The sequence below is a fragment of the Mustela nigripes genome, chromosome 11 (genome assembly GCF_022355385.1).
Source record: "Mustela nigripes isolate SB6536 chromosome 11, MUSNIG.SB6536, whole genome shotgun sequence".
NCBI classification, from domain to species: Eukaryota; Metazoa; Chordata; class Mammalia; order Carnivora; family Mustelidae; genus Mustela; species Mustela nigripes.
Genome location: NC_081567.1, coordinates 21,281,616 through 21,294,467, shown reverse-complemented (window position 1 = coordinate 21,294,467; position 12,852 = coordinate 21,281,616). Strand labels below are relative to the sequence as shown.

General features: G+C 47.8%; 1 protein-coding gene across 1 annotated transcript; it reads left to right on the top strand.

Annotated features, from left to right (window-relative positions):
• Nucleotides 1-1,988: 1,988 nt before the first annotated feature.
• NDUFAB1 (NADH:ubiquinone oxidoreductase subunit AB1) lies at nt 1,989-12,376 on the top strand. The gene is made up of 5 exons (XM_059415131.1): nt 1,989-2,213; nt 8,270-8,386; nt 10,334-10,421; nt 11,318-11,417; nt 12,200-12,376. The coding sequence occupies exons 1-4, from the start codon at nt 2,046-2,048 to the stop codon at nt 11,407-11,409; spliced, it is 465 nt and encodes a 154-aa protein (XP_059271114.1). The 5' UTR covers nt 1,989-2,045; the 3' UTR covers nt 11,410-11,417; nt 12,200-12,376.
• Nucleotides 12,377-12,852: the final 476 nt, after the last annotated feature.

Below are 12,852 nucleotides of genomic sequence, written 5' to 3'. Positions count from 1 at the left end.
GGCAGGTAGGAATGAAACCCTCTGAGGTGCATCAATTCTGAAAAGTTGGGTTTTTAGGGGTGCCTAGGTGGCTCACTTAAGCAGCTGCCTTCAGCTCAGGTCATGATCTCAGGGTCCTGGGATGGAGTCCCGCATCGGGCTCCCTGCTCAGCGGAGAGTCTGCTTCTCCATCTCCCTCAACCTGCCACTCTCACTACTTGTACTGTCTCTCTGTCAAATAAATAAAATCTTTAAAAAAAAATTGGGTTTTTAAAGTTAAGCGTGGGTCAAAGAGGACCATGGGGAACAACGTATGTCATTTATTTTAATTTTTTCAAAATATGTCATTTAAATAAGGGGGGACTGGGGCGCCTGGGTGGCTCAGTGGGTTGGGCCTCCGCCTTCTGCTCGGGTCATGATCTCGGGATCCAAGGATCAGTCCCCACATCTGGCTCTCTGCTCAGCAGAGAGTCTGCTTCCCCCCTCCCCCCCCCACCTGCCTCTCTGCCTACTTGTAATTTCTTTCTCTGTCAAATAAATAAATTAAATATTTTAAATAAATAAATAAGAGGGGACTTACTAATTTTGACAAAAGGATTCAATGTAACACAGAAATATAGACAGGTTGTGGGAAGAGAGGGTTGCAACTTGGGGCTTAGTAGTCAGTCAGGCTCTTGCATGCTCCCTGTGCTGTTAATGCTGCCGGTCACATCACACATCTGTCCCATGGATTTGGCCCAAAGTTTGACCAGGAAGGAGCATCAGAGGCTGGTGTGTCACTGGTGGCTTGAACCCATCTAATGGGCCCTGATCCTTGTCCTTCAATCAGATTTTCTAGTGCCGGTTTTCTGCAGAAGTTGAAGGTTGCCACCCAAAATGGAACTGAGCCATTTATTCACTGATCATTCCCAAAGACGGGATACAATTATGCTTCCAACTAATTAATAGGCAGGAAAGTGATGGTAATGGAATCAGGATGCTAGAGAAGCCTGGTGTCAACTGTTGGCACTGTTGGGGACACTCTGGCATCGCCAGCAGCAGGATGATTTCTGAGCCTCTGTGTTCCCTCCCCCAGACTGATCAAAGTCTCAGGTCAGATATTACCTCCTAAGAGGCCTTCGGGGCCCACCTTTCTAAAATAGCGCTCCTGCAGTACTGCCTCACTACCCCGCTCTCTACTGTTCTTCATTGTGCTTATCACTACTTCCCTGAATTTTTTGTCTTAGGGGAGGTGTTTATTTTTATTTATTTTCTATCTTCCCACTAGAATGTAAACTCTATGAGAATAGACTGCCTGGCTTGCCCACTGCTGTAGCAACAGGCACATAGCTACCAGCACACAACAGGGTGTACTGAAGTTCTTTTTTTTTAAGATTTTATTTATTTATTTGACAGAGAGAGAGAGATCACAAGTAGGCAGAAAGGCAGGCAGAGAGAGAGGGGAAGCAGTCTTCCTGCGGCGCAGAGAGACGGACGCAGGGTTCTATCCTAGCACCCTGAGATCATGACCTGAGCTGATCGCAGAGGTTTAACCCACTGAGCCACCCAGGGGCCCCCAACAGTTACTCAAGTTCTCAATGAATGCATAAATAGAGAGATAACTTTACAGCAGTGAGATAGTACTATATAGTCTGTTTTATTTTTATTTACTTATATTTTAAAATTTATTTATGTTTTTTCGGTAATTTTATACCTATGTAATTAGTTTTATATATAATTTTTATACCTATATAATTTTAATACCTATGGAATAATTGCAGCGTCAAAACTTCTAAACAAATGTGTTCCATAACGTTTAGAGAATATATAAAAATAATTTCCTTTCTTGTGTCAATCATTAGTATTTAGCGAAAGACCGGAGGAGCGAGGTTCTGGCCCTACCAGCCTTTTTGCCTCTGGCCCTGGATGACAGGACCGCGCACCCCGGGAAGCAGTACCGCCAGGAGCCGCTAGGGGCCGCTACGGCCATTGGCGGCCGCCTGCGCCGCTCTGTGCGTCCTGTACGCCGAGCGGGAAGGAAACTGGGCCGGAGGGCGCGGCGCAGTGCATCTTGGGTCGGCGTAGCCATGGCGGCTCGTGTCCTTTCCGCTTGTGTCCGCCGACTGCCCGCGGCCTTCGCGCCGCTGCCCCGGGTTCCCACGCTGGCCGCAGCCCGGCCGCTCAGCATCACCCTGTGCCCCGCGGGGGCCCGGACGAGGCCTGGGGCTCCGCCGACAGCCTCGGCGCCTGCGCAGGTGACTCGCGGTGACTTTGCTGGGGCTTGGCAGGGGTCAGGGATCGGGGTGGTGCGGGGGAGGGGCCAGGCAGCGGGGCCACGCGAGCCACGGCGGGGGTGACCGGGCGACGTCTGGCTTCCCACCCGTCCCAGCCCCTCACGGTGCTGGGTCGACCCGAGACCGGAGTGCAGCCCTAACAGTGAAACATCCCTGGGTTCGAATGCTGGCAGCCACTTTGCGAAACTTGGGGCGAGTCTCTTGACCTCGCCACTCTCGGTCTGAAGAGCAAAGTGGGGGTACTAGTCTCTACTTCGTGGACGTGCAGTGAGGTTTTGAGAGCACCTATTTGGGGTGCTTGTAAACCTCCCCATATTGGTCCCAGTTGGTCGTAGTGATAAGGACAAATTCCGTGGTAGCTTTCTAGGGGAAAATTGGTGACAGGGTGCCAAAAGGAAGCCACGCTGGCCTACAACCTTCTCCAGAGCAGTCTGAGCCCAGGATTTCTCCCGGTAATGCCTTTTGCCCGTTTACGGGCCTCCTGGAAGTAAAGATAGAGGAAAAGTAGTATCTAGCCTTTCTGTCCGATGACACCTTTGTGAGACAGAAATTCTTGTTATGGTAGTGGTTTTCAGCCCTGGCTGCACATTCAAATCACCTGAGTAGCTTAAAGGAGGCGGGGCAAAAAAGCCCCTTGCCCCCCACCCCCACCCCCACCCCTTTTGATTTACTTCTCTGAGATGAGGCACTGGCATGTGTTTTCATTTAAGTTTGCCACATGACTAAAGGGTTCGGCCAGGATCAAGTATTGCCTTAAGGTAGAAGAAACTCTCAAGGCCAGGTTGAGAAACCCCCAAACCTGTGAACTCAATATGATAGTGGTTTTAGCATTTCGGTATTGAATACATTTAGAATAAAACATAAGGATGCCCAGGCCAAATCAGTCATTATCTCCAGAGTTGGGGTCTGGGTGTCTGTTTCTAGAAGTCACCAAGTGATTCTTTTGTGTGGCTAGAGTTGAGATGTACTGACCATGTAATGGTCATAGGGCCTTGGCCCCATTGCCTGAATCAAAAGGTTAACAGTGTCACCCTGAAATTAAGAGTTAAAAGGGCATTAGGTAAAGTTGCCAAGTATTTTGTTCCTGAGACTGATGTCCACAGTAGGCTAAAATGCAAAGGGATTGTCCTCATTCAAAGAGCACTGATTCTCAGACTTCGTTGTTACAGGTCCCTTGGGTTAAAATACAGATTCTGGGAAGGGGCCCAAGAGTCTTCATTTGCAATGGGCTCCCAGAAGATTCTGCTGCTGCTGGTCCTTGGACCATGCCTTGAATAGCAGGGTGCTCAGAGATATTACCGCTACCTCTGCTTGGTTCATACACAGCAGAAGAACCATTTTATTTATATTTATAAAGTGGTTTTGACTACGTGTTCCCATTTAAATCCTTTGCTGATGGAAGAGAGAGTCAATACTTGTTCATTCAAAGAAACTGAGGGACAGGCTATTTGCCAGACCTTATTTTAGGTGTTGAAGGGTATGGAGATACATATAAAGGAAAGATATGAGTTAATATCTCATTGGACACTGCAGCCTCATGTTAAACTTGCCAGCCCATTCCCTGCTGCTGTTCCCAAGGCTGTTCACCCTGTTTGTCTTGGTTGGTTATCTACCTCTCTGTTCCTGCCCTTGGGCACTTTCTTTCTAATCCTTAAATGCTGGTAAATTCCAAAGATCTCTTACCCACAATCTCTTCCTTGTCTGTGTCTTCACTCTGTTTCCCTGTTTCCCAGTTACCCCAAACTTCTACCTCCAGGCCTTGCTCATTTCATCTGGACTGTTGCTCACTGCACCTGTTCTGTTCCATTAAATTTTTTTCTCCTCAGATCCATCCCCTTTGCTCACTCCAGGGCAGCTAGTTCTTCATTTATATTCCAACTCTTTTCCCTCCCAAAAGGAGCTAAAGCAGTTCTCCTGGAAAAAGGTTAGTGGCCTAGAATGGAACCTGGAAGGCTTGTACTTTATCCAGGTAGGGCGCAGATCTGAACCGTCTCAAAGCCAGAGCACAGAGAGGACTTCCTAAGAGCTCCGTGGGGCACAGTACCCAGATGAAGGCAAAACGCTTGTGCAGGCAGAGTTCAGCTATTTTGTCTTTTTCAAGTGTCTGCAGCGCTGGACCTCTTGAACCTCAGAGCCTGTGTCCCCCGCCCCCGTAACCTTCAGTCTCTAGCCAAGAACTCATTTCTTCCCACACAGACCCACAGTGAGTCCCATGCCTCATTTTCTTGGCCTGGCCTTTCCTCCTTGAATGTCCTTGTCCTTCCAAGGCTAACTCCAAGTTTGGTATCTCTTCCTTGCTTGTCAGGGACTGAATGACAGTTCTTGTTCAAGAAGCAGCCTACAAGTATGTCTGTCATGGCTCTTGCCACTTTTTTTTTTTTTTTTAAATTTTTTAATTTATTTGAGAGAGAGCACATGAGTTTGGGGACATGCAAAGGGAGATGGAGAAGCAGACTCCCAGCTGAGCAGGGAGCCGGCCACAAGGCTCGATCCCAGGACGCTGGGATCATGGCCCGAGCCAAAGGCAGATGCTTAACCAACTAAGCCACCCAGGCGCCCCCCCTCCTATGTTTTTATTACAGCTTAAATAATCTAGTTGGCTTGGTCTTTCCCATTAGACCATAAGCTTCTCTGAGGGTAGTGGTCATGTTTCATTTTTCTTTGTAGTTCCAACCCACAGCACAGTGCTTGGCACATGAGGCAGAGTTCGCAGGCTGCTGAGACAGTCCTGTGTGTGAAGACAAGACCTAGCCACAGGTGAGGACAGGTGTGCATACGGCACAGAAGAGAGACCTAACGAGCACTCCCGGGGAGCGTAAACCCGGAGGTAGCAGTTGCTCACGCACTCAGAGCAGGCTGTGACAGCACGTGCGGAGGCCGGGGGAGCCTGGCACTCTTACGGCTGACCCTCGGGGTGTCTGTGGAATGGAGAGACGGGAGTCGAGATGAAGATGCAGGCATGTTGGGAAGGGTACTGAGGAATGTGATGTTCTGTTTCGGCTGCAGGGAGTGAACATGAAACAAGGTTCGTTGAATAAGTGAGGTCTTCTAGTCAGCCAGGCTGGGTCGCCCAGTAGACATGACGGTGAGACAGTGGGAGGAGTGGAGGTGGGCTCTCAGGGCTCTGGCCAGAGCACCAGGTGGTTGACGAGGACTAGAGGTCTTTGAGCAGGCGTTTTGGAAGACAGGTAAGGAATGTATTTCCAAACTGACGTGGAGGTGTCTGCTTCCAGGGGGAGCAGCACAGGGAGCAGGTGGCAGAGCTGGCGGGCAAAGCTCTCTCCTACGCTTTAAACTGAGGTTCCTCAGTTTCCCCTAGAGATGTACAGAGTGGAGACAGATGAATTCTGATAGATGAACCAGGTTGTTGGTTTCTCCTAGTCTAGAGGGAAGTCACTCTTTTCCTGCACACAGTGCCGTCTCCTACAGCTGTGGGAAGTGACTTGTGTCACATAGAATTGTTAAGTGTGGGTCTCCGGGGAGAAGACAACACCAGAAACATTGTTGGCTGTCGGGGACACTGCTGAGCTGCTTGCCTGTTCTGTGCCTCCTCTTTTTTGTAACAGCTGAGATGGAGCAGGAAGGAGGCAGGAAGGCCCTCCCCAAAGGCCAAGGTGGGAGGCCAGGGGCGGGATGCCTTTCTCTGTCTCCGTTTCCTGTCTGTAAAATGGGACTGATGTCAGAACTAAAGGAGGCAGTGGTTTGTAAAGTGCCCAGCACAGCGCCATACTCTGACTGATAAGAAGTCCCTAAAGAGACCAGCAGGTAGGTGGTGAGTATTAGAGAGGGCACGGATTGAATGGTGTGGTGCAAAAATAAGGAATACTGTTATGCTGAAAAAAAAAAAAAAAGACCAGAAGGGGAGACTCAAGAGGGAAGGAGTAGGATCATTTCTTTGGGCCACAACAGCCGCCAGTCTCAGACCCCAGCCTTCCCAGACAGCGCTCAGTAGCACTCACTGTGGGTGTGCCTGGCAGTGTCCTGAGCCTTTCACATTCCCTCAGTGATGCCTCCCAGCGGTGCTGGGAGCTTTGTACTGTGGCTTATCCCCATTTTACAAGTAAGGAAAGTGGCGTTGGAGGGTTCAGTAACTTGCCCCAGGCCAAACAGCTAGTAAGAAAGCTAGTGTCAGGGTACAGGTGTATTTGCAGTCTGAGCTGTCCCCCACTAGACCTGCCTGCTCCATGCTTAGCCCACTGTGCCCTCCCCCACCGCAACACTTCAGACTGGCCTGTGCTCCCCCGGTGGAGACCTTCAATTTCTCCATGTGGTGTCCAGTGGCCTAAGTGTGGGGACTTGCTGGTGTGGCTGGGGATGGTCCTGACCCCTAACGGGCCCCTTGGGTGGGTAGTTATGTACCGTGTCCCCTCCCCAGCCTCATCCTTCCTCCTGGGCTTTGCGGTGAAGCTCCCGTCGTCTCTTTCTCCTCAGCAGTAATCCCTGCTCATACGTCTTCTTGATGCGCACAGACAAGACCTCTGTCAGATCCTTCCCCCTCAAGCTTCTCTTTTGTCATCTCATCTCCCTCTTTCCCTTCTGCGTCTTCATTTGATTGGTGGCCGGGAGACTTACAGTGATTGTAGATAAGTAGGCCTGGAGATGTTCCCCCAGCAGAGGTCTCCGGAACCCACACTGCAGTGGGAAAGGAAAGGACACTGCATACCTTGAGACCGGAAAGAACCAGTGCTCTTAAACTCTGAAAGCACTTAGAAATACCTTTAGAATATCCATGAAGCGCCTCATCTAATCTCACTTTTTGTTTTTTAAGATTTTATTTATTTGTTTGATAGTTAGAAAGAGAGAGAGAGAGCACACACACAAGTAGGGGGAGCAGCAGGCAGAGGGAGAAGCAGGCCTTCTGCTGAGCAGGGAGCCTGATGCGGGGCTTGATCCCAGGACCCTGGAATCATGACCTGAGCCGAAGACAGACACTTAACGACTGAGCCACCCAGGCGCCCCTCATCTAATCTCTTTATAGCTTGCTGATTAAACCTGATTTCAATACTTGATTTTTTTTTTCAAGATAAATATTTCTTAGCGGTGTACACAGGTTTGGTTCCTTTGGCAGTGTCATGATTTTCAAAGGCCTCCGTCAGGGACCTGAGCGCCAACACGCAGACTCACTTTCTAAGGAGAAATGCTGTAAGAACTCCAAATTAACTTACTTAAGAACTCACGTGAACGTTAAAAGGTAAACAAACCAGTTCAGATTAGGGACTTCCACAGTGAGCGGAACTGTCAGGCAGCTGCTTTGTTTCCTCTTGTTCTGCATTGTACCTTCCACAGCCTGAAGAGCTGTAAGTTGGAGTTCCTTCCGTATTTGGTGAAAGAATCCAGCCAGCAGCCTAATACCTAGCTGATTATCAAGTAGGTTGGTATCACAGACATTTGACGTACGACTCCCACCACAGCAAAAATCAAAAGCTCATGGTTTTGCTGGTGGCCATACGACAAGCCTCTCCTGCAGGGAAACAGATAGACCATGAGGGCTGTTGCAGGCTGGTAGCCGGCTCATTTGTGCTGCCTGAGGTCAGGGGCCATATTAGACCTTCCCACGTGTGCTCCTCCAGGGAGCTGCCTCTCTGTTTACCATGACAGCCCTTTCCAGGTAGGCCATTTCGACTCCGGTGTGCTGACGATCGAAGGTGACAGGGCCTTACAGGGCAGCCCGGCGCTGCAGAAGGTGCCGCAAGAGGACATACTCCTCTGCAGACCCTGCACGATTTTAGCAGCTGCTCTTCCCGGAGCCAGTAGAGTGGCCAGAGCGCTGGACACAGGCCCCATGGGGGGGCCGAGCCCGGCTCTGAGGGGAGGGGAGGCCCGTTTTTATGCTGCTGGACTGCTAGGGCTTCTGAAAATACCCAGTGTGGTGACTCTAGGTGGCCCAATGGTGCCATCTGGAAATCAGAGGAGGTGGTTCTCGGAAGCACAAAAGCTCTGAAAGGTTCCTGTAAGCTGGTGCACTGACCTAGAGGCATCTTGGGTTCACCAGCTCTCCCTTCCTGCCCTTGTTCTAGGTCCCGCTGACACAGCTGTGCCGCCAGTATAGCGACGCACCCCCTCTGACGTTAGAGGGGATCAAGGACCGTGTTCTTTATGTGTTGAAACTTTATGACAAGATTGACCCAGAAAAGGTAATTGATGTGGCTTAATGTTCTTTCTTTAAATGAGTATTAAGATTTTATTTACTGGGCGCCTGGGTGGCTCAGTGGGTTAAGCCGCTGCCTTCGGCTCAGGTCATGATCTCGGGGTCCTGGGATCGAGTCCCACGTCGGGCTCTCTGCTCAGCAGGGAGCCTGCTTCCTTCTCTCTCTCTCTGCCTGCCTCTCAGTGTACTTGTAATTTCTCTCTGTCAAATAAATAAATAAAATCTTAAAAAAAAAAAAAGATTTTATTTACTTATTTGACAGACAGAGATCACAAGGAGGCAGAGAGGCAGGCAGAGAGAGAGGGGGAAGCAGGCTCCCTGCTGATGAGAGAGCCCAACGCGGGGCTCGATCCCAGGACCCTGAGATCATGACCTGAGCCGAAGGCAGACACTTAACCCACTGAGCCACCCAGGTGCCCCTTTAAATGAGTATTTAATCAGTGGTACAGACTTCAGAGGGTCCAGAAGGATATTCGGTAGAAGGTCTTCCTGACTCTAACCCACCCGGTTCCCCTTCTGGGAGGCAGCCAGTGGAACCAGCTTCTCCTATATCTTTCCAGAAATACTCAATACATATTCAAGGAAGTGTACTCACATATGTATGTATGTGTATATATATTTTTTAAAGATTTTATTTATTTATTTGACAGAGAGAGATCACAAGTAGATGGAGAGGCAGGCAGAGAGAGAGAGAGAGAGAAGCAGGCTCCCTGCTGAGCAGAGAGCCCCATGTGGTACTCGATCCCAGGACCCTGAGACCATGACCTGAGCCGAAGGCAGAGGCTTTAACCCACTAAGCCACCCAGGCGCCCTGTATGTGTATATTTTATGTACTATGTGACCTTCATCTCCTACCCTTTTATTTATTTTTAAAGATTTATTAGAGAATTGTGCACAAATGGTGTAGGAGGAAGGGCAGAGGGAGAAGCAGACTCCCTGCTGAGCAGGAAGGACTCTGGGATCATGACCTGATCAAGGCAGATGTTTAACTGACTGAGCCACCCAGGTGCCGCACCCCTCACCGCTTACCCTTTTTAAAAGACACACAAGTGGTAGAATATACTATTAACATTGTTCTGCAGTGTTTGCTTTTTTAAGTTAACCACTGGCATTTTTCTCATAGTAGTACATAAACAAATTCCTTCTTTAATAATCCAGTCTGCTGTGTAGGTAGGATAGTGGGGTTTTTATTATTGAGGTCTAATTGACATATAACATTAGTTTCAGGTATACAACATAATATTTGTATAATGTGAGTTGAGAAAAGGGGGTTTGCGTGCCCTGAGTAGCTCAGTCTGTTAAGTGTCCAACTCTTGATTCCAGCTCAGGTCATGATCTCAGAGTTGTGAGATTGAGCCCTGTGTCTGGCTCTGCACGAGGCTTGGTGCCTGTATAAGATTCTCTCCCTGCCCCACCCCAAAATTGTGAACTAATCTTAGTAAGTCTAGTTAACATCCGTCACCACACATAATCACAAATTTCTTTCCTATGATGAAGATTTTTTTTTTTTTTTTTCACTGCAGCACTTTTTTATTTTCCTCACACTATGATGATTTTTAAGATTACTCTCCAGCAGCTTCAGATACGCAGCTTAGCCTTAAGACTGTGGTCACGATGTTGCACATGACATCCCCAGGATGGTTTTCCCAAGCAGTGATCACAGATCTTACAAAATATATAGAAAGTGAAATCCATCATTAGCTCTGTGTGTATTGTTAAGCATTCCAGAACCGGCTTGAGTAAGTTAACAAAGTACACCAAGTATGTGCTAGCACAGCTTAAACATAAAATGCTGGTTATCACTTCATATTTAAATCACGGCCTCTTTACAGTAAGCATCTTTTATATAACTTTTAAGTGACCTCATACCTGTTATCTTGAGAAGCAAATACTGTCCCAGCTGAGTTTCATGTTTGGTGTTCTTTTCTTGCAGCTCTCGGTAAATTCCCACTTTATGAAAGACCTGGGCTTAGACAGTTTGGACCAAGTGGAAATTATCATGGCCATGGAGGATGAATTTGGTAACAGGCTACGTTTGGGGTCTGCACAGTGTGATTCTTGATTTAGGTGGAAGAAATGTCGGGGGTCACAACTGGGATTGGAGTCAAATATATAAATAGAAAGAGCCCCCCCACCCCCACCCCCCAGTGCACTTACTGTCAGGTGAAGTCAGCACCAGGGACAGTGCCCTCACTTAGAATGTACTTGACTATGTACTGTGTGGTGCCGAGGGCTGAGTGACCAGGAAAGGCCAGGGGGTGGGATTTGGGTGCTGTCGGTGGGGGCTCCAGGACAAAGGCAGAACCTCACCTATGGAGAAGCGGAGCACACCTGAGCACCCTGAATGGCCGTGCCCAGAGAAGTAACTGGGTGTGCCCAGGACACAAACACACACACATAGGCCTGGTTTCCCACCATGCCTCCCTCAGGTTATGCTTCTTTCAAAGACGGTTGTGCACAAGAGACCTTTTAAGGGTCCATGGCTCAGTTTTGAGTAAGTTGCCTGAATGAAAAGCCTTTGCTGTCCTACAGAACAGAACATGGTTCAAGTTCCTCACAAATTATGCTCACTAGAGGGAGGTATCAGTCAGAGGTCGGATGGGAACATGGTCATGAAAATGTTCTGGAATTACGTGATGCTGATTGTTGTACGACCTGTGAATACACTAAAAAACACTGAGTTTTATACTTTAAATGGGTGAATTTTCTATCCTATGAATTACAGCTTTTAAAAAAGAGCCAGCTGTTACATTCAATATGACACAACTGTTGTCTAGAACATAACTGGCCCATAACTTAAATGGGACTGAGGGTTGCTGAAAATTTTTGATGTACTTGTTGGTGGTATGGAGGCGTGAGATGCGTTTAATTTTAAAGTATTTGTTTTTCTACATAGCATTTTACATTTTACTTTTAGGGTTTGAAATTCCTGATACAGATGCGGAGAAGTTAATGTGTCCACAAGAAATTGTAGATTACATTGCAGATAAGAAGGATGTATATGAATAAAATATCAGGTAAATAATTTGACTTACAGAATGATGTCTTCCCATAGAATTAACCTCTCTGTAGTTCTTCTGTAAGGTAGGAAGACCCGGGAAGAAATGCAAACATTGGAAATCCTTGACAGATTTTCACTGGTTATAAGACACAGGGTCCTCTCTGGTTATCTGCCACTCAGAGGGGGCTGGCATTAGTGATTATCTTTATCCTTGAGACAGGCCATGAACAGTTCATTGTTGGACAGGACTTCCTTGATTGTCAGCCTTCCTCACAAAATCTGTCTTTTACAAAACACGGGGCAGGGCAATCCAGAAGCAGAGACCCCTACCGCCCTCAGTTTCACCTTGGAAGCCAGCCTAGCCTGCTGTTCTGGAAGCTGAGATGGCCTGACTCCTTAATCAGGCAGGAGACGCCTCCGGGGTTAAGAGGCTAGACTCTGGAGTCAGACAGCTTTATTCTCAGCTCTGTCCAGGTCTGTAAGGCTGGTGATCTTGGGCAGGCCGCCGAGCCTCTAAGCCTGTTTCCTCAGATGGAAAATGGAGATAAGGATAGGACTTACCTGAGGCTTTCCTGAAGGTAAAATTCAGTAGTGTATACAAACTACTTAACACAGAACATGGAAAGAAGCCCGTCAGTAAACATTAGCTGTTTTTCAGGCTCTAGTATTATGATCAGTTGACTTTTTAAAAATAAACTTTGCATTAAGTGTCTGTAACTTTGATTACCCTAGATTGAGTACATCAAATCACTGAAAGTGCACCAAAAAAACCCACTGAACTAACTTTGTCTTTGCCAGACCCCCTTTGTTCACTGAGAGAAGAGTTGGAAGATGCTGGCGAGTGTCTGGAAGTGAGAACGCGTTTTGGCATTATTGCTGCCTTTGACAGAGTAATTCTGTTTAGACTTGTATTTAAATTGTCTGTTTTTTCCTTTGAAAATAAATCTATAAAGCCAACATTTTTCTTAGTTTTCAGTTTTTCAGTGCCTATGAAGTGCTTATTTATATTGACTTTGCTTAATATTTTATCAAGCAGGCTTCTGTTGGGCGGGGAGCCCGATGCAGGACTTGAATTCATCATCCCGAGATCAAGACCTGAGCCAAGATCAAGAGTCAGATGCTTATCTGACTGAGCCACCCAGGCATCCCAAGTCTTAACTTTGCTTAATGATTTTAAAGATTTCCTGATTAGTCACTGGTATTCATGCATATAAAGAAAAACGACTTTTCTAGAAGTGTATCTGAAATTTCTCTCCCATGGTCTTCAGTATAAGGAGTATTAGTGACAAAAGGACTTTTTGTCTTAAGTTTATCGGTTGTGTAGCTGGCCCCAGCAGGTGTGACCAGCGTTTCCTCCCTGTCCTGTGGATCTCTTTCCAAACTAACGAGGGAGGATAGAAGGCTCTCTCGGCTCCCGGAAGGTCAGTTTGACCTGGGTCCCTTTTCCCTCC

What these genes read in the sequence shown, in the direction of transcription:
- NDUFAB1 (XM_059415131.1), top strand. Translation starts at nt 2,046, where the DNA reads ATGGCGGCTCGTGTCCTTTCCGCTTGTGTCCGCCGACTGCCCGCGGCC. An exon ending in CAGCCTCGGCGCCTGCGCAG is followed by an intron (nt 2,214 to 8,269) that starts GTGACTCGCGGT and finishes CCCTTGTTCTAG; the next exon opens with GTCCCGCTGACACAGCTGTG. An exon ending in GGCCATGGAGGATGAATTTG is followed by an intron (nt 10,422 to 11,317) that starts GTAACAGGCTAC and finishes TTTTACTTTTAG; the next exon opens with GGTTTGAAATTCCTGATACA.